General features: G+C 50.7%; 1 protein-coding gene across 2 annotated transcripts; it reads left to right on the plus strand.

Moving 5' to 3' along the window:
• The first annotated feature begins 601 nt into the window (after positions 1 to 601).
• Positions 602 to 8,012, plus strand: TRIM45 (tripartite motif containing 45). 2 transcript variants are annotated; one of them, XM_052704562.1, is made up of 6 exons: positions 602 to 967; positions 3,200 to 3,933; positions 4,534 to 4,663; positions 6,391 to 6,505; positions 6,724 to 6,850; positions 7,680 to 8,012. In XM_052704562.1, exons 1-6 carry the CDS (start codon positions 633 to 635, stop codon positions 7,829 to 7,831), a joined length of 1,593 nt encoding a protein of 530 aa, XP_052560522.1. In that variant the 5' UTR covers positions 602 to 632; the 3' UTR covers positions 7,832 to 8,012. The 2 variants fall into 2 exon arrangements, with proteins under 2 accessions (XP_052560522.1, XP_052560531.1); XM_052704571.1 differs by lacking the exon at positions 602 to 967 and adding an exon at positions 1,979 to 2,439.
• Positions 8,013 to 8,397: the final 385 nt, after the last annotated feature.

The following is an 8,397-nucleotide window of genomic DNA, read 5'->3' on the forward strand; positions in this document are numbered from 1 at the left end:
CAGACAGCATCCCTATATTCTTCCCAGGCCACCCATCCTTGCTTCCACAGCTTACACTTTTTCTTTCTTTCCCTCAGCCTGACCAGCAGGTCTTTGCTCAGCCATGCTGGTTTCCTGCCTCATCTGCCTGATTTCTTATTCTGGATGATGAAGAGCTCTTGTGCTCTCAGAAGGGCATCCTTAAAGTCCTGCTAGCTCTGTACGTTAACATGTTCTCTTTTTACCCTTCCATTTTGTCCAGCTACAAAGCAAACTGAACAGGGATGGAGAAGGGTGTTCCTGTCTAGTTCTTGGAATGCTTTGCAGCCTATTACGTTTCTTGAAGTTATTCACAGGGCACCAACATACCTATCCCTTGAATTGCCTACCACAATTGGTAGGTGACATAGGGGTAAGAGCACAATTATGAGCAATTGATGTAACTGAAACTAAAGCATCATTGAAGTTAATAATGAAAGTGGTCGCTGGAGGTCCTCGGAAGACGCCTTGCGGTTGGGCCTGCCCCCTCTTTCACACAGAAAGACCGCGGATCGCCGTGAGACGCCCCCGCCCCCAACCGCCGTCGCCCGGAGCAACGGGGCGGCCGGCGCCAGCCGGCGGGAGAGACCCTTAGCGGCCGGGCGGGAGGCGGGATGGCCGCGTCGCGCTGCCCGGCGTGCGCCGAGCCCTGCGTGGAGCCGCGGCTCCTGCCCTGCCTGCACTCGCTGTGCGCGCCCTGCCTGCGGCGCCTGGGGACGCTGGGAGAGCCGGGCCGAGCCGCCGCCTTCAGCGTGCTGTGCCCGCTGTGCGACGCCGAGGTGGCGCTGCCGTCGGGCGGCCTCGGGCAGCTCGTCCCGGACTACACGGCGCTGGGGCGCGGCGGGGCCGCCGGCGCGGTGGGGTGCGACCTGTGCGCCGACGGAGCGGCTGCGAGGCGTTGCCAGACCTGCGGGGCGCGCCTCTGCCTCTTCTGCTGCCAGGCACACAGGTGAGGGCGGCGGGGCTGCCGGGAGCCGGCCGCGGCGCTGTAGCCTGCTTGGAGGTGGGCTGGGGAGGCTGCCCTCACAGGGATCGGAGGGGCAGCGCTGAGCCTTACGGTTCAGCGACGGGGCCCGAGGGAACGGCGTGGAGCTGAGTCAGGAGAGGGGCAGCTGGGGGTGAGGGGCAGGGTCTGCACCACAGGGCGCTGGGCATGGAACAGCCTGCCCTGGGCTGTGGCAGGAGGTTAAGATGCTGTGGGGTCATTTCACTCCAGAAACGTGAGTATGTACAAAGGCACTTTTAGGTGGAATGGCAGGCCTGACCTGACTGCTATGGTTGCCACCTCCCGATGCTCCTAACTGTTGTGCCCGCGGATCCTGCGTGCACTCTCAGCACGTGTGTGAGGCCAGGATCCTACAGCAATAGTGCTGTAGCTTTGCTGTGTGCAAGTCATTGTGGAGTTTATTTCTGGTGGAATGTAGTTCCTGTTGGAAACTAAAGAAAAGGCAGGGGAGAGATTTTCACCTCAAAGGGAGTTGTGTCACTTGAGCAAGAAGAAGAGGTGGGGTTCTGGTAATGTACGAGCAGAAGAGGAGGGCAGTGCTGCAGAAGAGAAGTGACCAGAAGCCTGAATAGCCTTCTGAAGCAAAGAGGCAACAGGCAGGGTCAGGAAAACCTTCAGTAATGCTGTCCCAGGAAGTTACAGCCAGGGTTAATCAGCTTGGCCTACTCGCTCCATGTTTTCTGCCTTTTTCCATTTAATAGCAAAGTCTTTCCACAGAAAGAATTGAGGTAAATTCCTCACCTCCCTTCTCCCTGCAGATATCAGTGCCTGTGAGGTGGCTCAGATTCTCAGTTACCTTTCCACAGGGCTGCAATTTTCAGCATGCCATTCTGATGAGCTAATGCCTTATAGCCCATGCAAGCTGCGGAAGAATAATGAACAGAGATGTTGAATAGCAGCCCGTCGCATTGACAGAAATAGCTGTGCAAGGTATAAAGCAGTGGGAGGACTTCTGGCCATATTTCTTGATATCATTTTTAGCATCTGCAGACTAACACTTGCTTTCTCCTGATGGCAGAGCAGAACCAGGGCCAAGAAAAGCAATTTTGAAATTATTTCCTTCTGCACAAGGAAGATGTCTAAGGATCTGAGTGACACTGTTGTGCCTCTTGGAATAAGTGAGATAATCTTAAGTGAAGTCTGGGAAGTGTAAATGTGGAGGATGTAAGCAAATATTGCTAGAAAGCACTGAAAATTTGCTGGACCTGAGGGAAATTGCTGGGAAGCAAGAGGAATAGTGTAATGGGCCATGTCTCACCCTATGTCGAGATTGCCAGCACAACACTAGAGCTTCATCCTCACAGACTTTTTCATTGTTTGTGGCTCAGAGTTCCCTCTGCAACTGCCAACAAACAGCTTATTTATGTACAGTCATCAGTCCAGAAGACAGAAAAGAGAGATGGCTTTCATTCCCGGTCAGTAACTGGCTACCAGTGTCCAAACTAACAGAAAATGGAAACATTCCAGTGGAATTATGTGCCATGGTGACTATCTGGTTAAAATACGCTTTGTGTCCAGCCCCTCATATCCTCTTAGTAGCATCTAACCAAAAGGAAAAGAGGGTTGACTTTCAGAATAACAAACATTTTACCACAGACTGTTGCCTATTCCCTGAACTAGATTTTCCCCTAGAGGGTCATTTAGAGTTTCTTTGCCTCTGCAGATCTAACACTGGTGAAAATCATTGGGTTGACACCACCTGTTTCTATCTAAAAGTAACTGTCAGTGAGCAGTTCTGTTTGAGACACCTTCTGTCAGCTCTCACTTGGCAATGTATGCCTTCCTCCTGCTGGCTTTTTCACAGTGGGCTCTGGAGGTGATTGCAACCATCCCGCTCCTGACAGGCTCCATGGAGGGGCTGCTGGCAGTAGCAGCCTGGCAGCCTGTTCCCTGGGGTGTGTGGCAGTGGTGGGGCGCACAGTTCTTGTGTCTGAAAATAGTGCTGACAGCATCTGAGGGGCCTGAGAGCAGCTTCTAATGAGGTCTTTACAGATGGTGTCTTCTTTTGTGTGGAGGCTTGTTCTCAAGAGATGCAAGTCCTTCATGCAGTATGAATTTCAGGGAAGACAGGAGGGAGCAGTGCACTTTGACTTGCAGACTGGCATTTGTAAGCGTTCTTGGATGCTAGCATTTCATATCCAACGTGCATAAAGTTCTGTGGTTGCTCCCTTCTAGGAGACAGAAGAAGACTGCCTCCCATGTCGTGATGGAGCTGGAGAGCACCAGGGATTGCAGCCAGGCTGAGAAGCCTTTCTTCTGCCCTTCCCATCCCTCAGAGGAGCTGTGGCTGTTCTGCGAGCAGTGTGACCAGCCTGTATGCCAGGATTGCGTTGCACAAAGGCACCAGCAGCACCCCTATGACTTCACCAGCAATGCTGTGCACCGGCACAGGGACTCCCTGCAGAAGCTGCTGAGAAGCACCCAGCAGCGCATGAGCACTTTAGAAGATGTGCTGAGCCAGACTGATGGTGTGGGCAGTGCCATCCGTGCTCGTGCAGAGGCCGTGGCTGCGGAGATCAGTCTGTTTGCCAGAGGATATGTGAAAGCGATTGAAGAGCACCGGGACCGGCTGCTGAAGCAGCTGGAGGACCTGAAGGTGCAGAAGGAAAACCTGCTGCACTTGCAGAAGGCCCAGCTGCAGCAGCTCTTGCTGGACATGAGGACAGGCGTGGAGTTCACGGAGCGCTTGCTGACAAGTGGCTCAGACCTGGGAATCCTCGTCACCAAAGGGGTGGTGGCAAGCCGACTGGCAAAGCTGAACAGCGCTGCTTACAGCACCCACCCCAGAGAGGATGACAGCATTCAGTTCTCTCCCCAGGAGAGGGCAGGGCAATGTCAAGGCTATGAGGTTTTTGGGGCCATTATCTGCAAAGCTGTTGATCCAGCCAAATGTACCCTGCATGGGGAAGGTAACAGGGTGCCATACCACTGGTTACTCCCTGAAGTCACGTTTCCATTCTCTGTGTCTGGGTGGGATGCAGCTGAAGGCTGTATTGGCTTCTTGTCTTTACAGCTTCTGAGAATGCCCAGGGAATAACTGGCATAGGTGGTTTCATGGATGTTTGTTTTCTAATGACTTGGGGCAGAGCCAGCAAACAGATAACGTTCAGACTAGCTCTCAGTGCAGCCACCTCTGGCCTGCGCAGCACAGGTGGGCAGGCCCAGGGCTCACTCAGTCCTTTCAGTGTCACAGTGCAAGTGCTGAGGTTTCTAGGGCTCTGCACTGTATGGTGGCGTGCTCCTTCCTGGGTGTGTGGGGCACCTTGAAGCCCACAGGGAGGACACCTGTTGGGCTCAGAAGTGTAGGCAGGTGGCCACCTGATTTGTGCAGACCTCTAGGAAGCAGACCTCTAGGTAGTGTATTTACATTTTCCTGTGGGTGGAGGGAGACATATACCCTATCGGTGGTGTCCTTGGTGTGCTCTAGCAGGATTAAAATACTACCACATGAGTGGGAGATGGCAGTTGTGGTTGTTGAGTCCTTTCTTGACTTTTTCTCCACCTTCCAGATCTCTGCAGTGCCCATCAGAATGAACTGACAGGCTTTACCCTACTCTGCAATGACACCATGGGAGAGCAGATGGGGAGAGGAGGAGAAGCTGTGATGGTCACCATCACCCACAAGGACAAGAAGGACTGGTGGGTATTTCACTAGACAACTCCCCAGTCGCTGAGTTTGCTTCTCTGTCCCCCTTATCTCGACTCCCTCCTTGTTTGGACAGGTTTAAAGAAGTCCTTCAACATCTGAGTCACTATCTGAAGAAGTAAAGGCACAGTGGTTTTTCCCACCAGTGTAGCAGTGGTTTCTAGCAGTTGTATACAGTGTGGAGCTTGACATTGTAGGCTCGTGCTTGTATTGAATCTTTTAGTGGTCTGAGGCTTCTTAAAGGATTCAGCTTACAGAGAGTATTGCATAGCGAGCTGTTGCTGCTTCCCACCCCTACCAGCAGCCACCTAGAGCTCCTGCTTTTGTTAAAACCTAATGAGCATACAACATTGCAATGCCAAGAACAATCACAGTGAGCCATCAAGCCCCAGAACCTCTGCAGCTGATGGAGGTGCCTAAACTTCTGTTCTGGAGAAAAAAGCATTGCTAATACTTCATCACACTTTCTCCTGTTGTTGCAGGTGTTGAGCACTCTCACATCCTTGGGGGTTTTCGGGTGCATACGCTGCAGCTGAGTCAAGATGCGAGCACAATTGTTGCAGGCTTTCTTCTTGGTGGGATGACCTGAAAAGAGACAGGATGCTAAACTTCTCTCATATGAGAAAGTATTGATGTGCTCATACAGAAACAGAGCTGGGTACACAGATGCTTGCCAGTGAAGGATCATTGTTCAAAAATATTGCTCCTTTGTACCTTCATTAGGTGTACAGATGGTACGAGGAGGTGTACATGTAAGATTTATGTGGCTTTTGCTTGGTAGGGTAGAGGTTGCTGTGGCCACGTTAACTCAGTTTCCTGTTCATATGCCTAGGCAGTTTTTCTACATCTGTTGCTGAAAGCTGTCTGGCTTCAGGGTGAGGCACAGCAGCTGCTGAAGAGCCTCAAGTGTCAGCACGCAGTTCGTGGCAGGAAGTGATGCAGGCAGTCATATTTGATGTAATATATAGTGGGGGATGGAGAATACAACCTATTAATCTGTGAGGCTATAAATGGCCATGTTGTGGGGCACATAAGACTAAATAGTAAAGATTAGGAAGATTACCTCCCTCTTTAAAGAGCTGCCTGCTAATTTTTTTGTGGAAGGCTCTTTCTGTGAAGTAGGCAATCAGCTCCCAAGTAACTGGATTATGGTTTTTCCTGTCACTGTCCACAAGTAGTGTGACACCCATTGAGCTTCATTTTGGGAAGGGAAATTGGCCAGCAGGGACCTAGAGCTGATCAGAGTGTCACAGAAGAGTTGAGGTCAGTGTATTTGGGGCAGTAGTTGAAGTGATTCAAACCTACCCTGCTTATGTCCTGTCTTCCTCATGGGCTCCTCTAAAAGTAAATTGTTCTACAAAACTATGTGTTTACCCCCTTTTGGAGGGCTCTTATCGGATGGGATGATCTGACCTGCAAGTGTTCTGTCAGTCATCTGCTCCTTCAGAGCTCTGGGTTACTGCAGATCCTTGCAGCACAGCTAGCTTTGTGCGACTTCCTCTGTATGGGTACTGCAGCTCCCTGTAGCAGGTGTGTGTGAAAGCTACTCAGTGCCTGAGCATTGCTTATGCATTCTGTCAGGCTCACTCAAGAACCACAGCTGCTGAACAGGGATGAGGATGAGGACTTGACCAGAAATCTAGGGCCAAACAGTAGTTCACAGGTACAGCAATTTGCTGTCAATCACTCATCTCTTGGGCTTCTCTTTTTCTGTTCATAGTACAGTCAAACCAACAGTGTGTGATAATGGTGATGGGACCTACCATATTTCCTACAGCCCTGAGGAGCCAGGCTTGTATGCTGTCTGCGTCTATGTGAAAGGGCAGCATGTACAGGTAGCAGTTCTTGTTTGTTATGCATTGCTTCTTTACATACTTCTCCTTTCTAAGTATTTGCTTTAAATCTCTCTAAGAGTTGGTTCTATCACTTGGCAGTTGAGACATGTCTCAATGATCTGTGACTGACAAGATCACCCAGCTTCTTTTTAGAAATGCAGACGCAACATTGGGTAGCATGCACTGCAGCAGCTTCTCTGCTTGCTTGTCCTCTGCAGGGCTCTCCGTTCATTGTGATGGTGAAAAGCAAGTTCCGCAAGCACCAAGGCATGTTCCACTGCTGCACGTTTTGCTCAAGTGGAGGAAAGAAAGCTGCTCGCTGTGCCTGTGGAGGGACTATGCCAGGTGAGTGTGCAGCTTTCCCTCTGCTACTGCTATCAGAAGGGTTTGTTGCATTCAGACTCACAATGTAGATAGGTGTGAATAATTCTAGCTAAGCTCCTCCCTTGCTTGTTCACCAGGACTGTGATAACTTGTGCATGTACCTTCTGGTAGGAAGGGACTGCAGCTGTGAGAAACGCTGCAAGATGTGTTGAAGGTTTTTAAAGGACATTCCCTGTAAGAGACCTGAGTCTGCTCTGTGGGAGATGTGGCAGGGCAGCTTCATGATCATCTGTCAGCCCTTCTCAGTGAGGCTGAGTGTGACTGTTCTGCTGTAGTGCTGCCAACACGGCAGCTTCCTGGCTGTGCCACACAGCGTCCAATGTTTGTTGGAGAAGTCTCATTCCTTGTTTAGGATGAGAGCTCAATTGCCGTATTTGTTTAATCCCAACCAGCTTCCTTGACCTTGGCCCGCATGTTTCATTGTGCATCCTGCATGTTTTTATTACACAATTTATTACACAGCCTCTTCTCTGTTGTTTTTTTTTTTGTGCTTGCTCTGTATCCAGCTCTGGCCATAGCAGCTGGCAGGAGGTTCTGAAGGCCCATGTCTTGTATTACTTGGCAGGGAAGAAGACGCAGAAGTCTTCAGCTTTCCCTAGTGGTTGGAAGGGGGAAATCCCTCATGGTTGTTCCCTTTTCTTTATGGGACTCTGTCAATTTTGGTTTTAAATACACGTGTGCTTTCCTTTCTTAGACAAATCCTGGAGCTGAAGCACCCTCTGAAAGCCACTGGTGCTGGGATTTTCTGGCCTCCTTTTAGTTCAAGTTGACAGTGCCTCTTCTCTTGCAGGTGGGTACCAAGGTTGTGGCCATGGACACAAAGGTCACCCTGGATGTCCCCATTGGTCATGCTGTGGACAAGTCAAAATGAGCTCGGAATGTCTGAGCGCGTTGCCCAGCGACAGATCACAGAGGAGTTTACTCAGGACAGTGGAACTCTGAGCAGCCAGTTGAGCCTCAGGGGCTCAGCTGAGTTCAGGGGCCTCCTACTGGCTGCTGAATGAGCACATGGCGCAAGGATCCCCACAACTAATGAAGAGCCATGTTGCCAGAAAACAACACAGTGATGGGTATGAGCTGAGAAAGGAGGGTGAGGGAGAATAAAACTGTGCCTTATATTCTACCTGGGGTGTGTATGCAAGGTTGTTTTGTGCCTAAACAAGAGCAAATTCCAGGAATTGTACCAGTGCCTGCACTTTTGACAACTCAAGACCTGTGGGTTCAGGCTCTGAGAGGAAACTTGGAGCTACCTCGTAAGAGGGTCAATATGTGCCTCATTCTGCATGACAGACAGTCTGCTGTCCTTCTCAAAATGGCCAAAGCTGCTTGTTGGGGCACATTCCAGAAAGTTTGTGTTCATGCTTTGGAGAGGTCTGGCAGCCTCAGAATGGCTTCTGCCTTCACCTCAGGTACCCAGCTGGATTTTGGCATTGTGTGTGTGCTCATAGTACAGTTCACTTCCCTGGAAGCCACTGTTCTGTTTGCAGCTCCTATTTTTTCCAGGTGAG

The sequence above is a fragment of the Tympanuchus pallidicinctus genome, unplaced genomic scaffold (genome assembly GCF_026119805.1).
Source record: "Tympanuchus pallidicinctus isolate F22 unplaced genomic scaffold, pur_lepc_1.0 scaffold10, whole genome shotgun sequence".
In the NCBI taxonomy this organism is placed as follows: Eukaryota; Metazoa; Chordata; class Aves; order Galliformes; family Phasianidae; genus Tympanuchus; species Tympanuchus pallidicinctus.

What these genes read in the sequence shown, in the direction of transcription:
- TRIM45 (XM_052704562.1), top strand. Translation starts at nt 633, where the DNA reads ATGGCCGCGTCGCGCTGCCCGGCGTGCGCCGAGCCCTGCGTGGAGCCG. An exon ending in CACAAGGACAAGAAGGACTG is followed by an intron (nt 4,664 to 6,390) that starts GTGGGTATTTCA and finishes TTCTGTTCATAG; the next exon opens with TACAGTCAAACCAACAGTGT. An exon ending in TGAAAGGGCAGCATGTACAG is followed by an intron (nt 6,506 to 6,723) that starts GTAGCAGTTCTT and finishes TGTCCTCTGCAG; the next exon opens with GGCTCTCCGTTCATTGTGAT.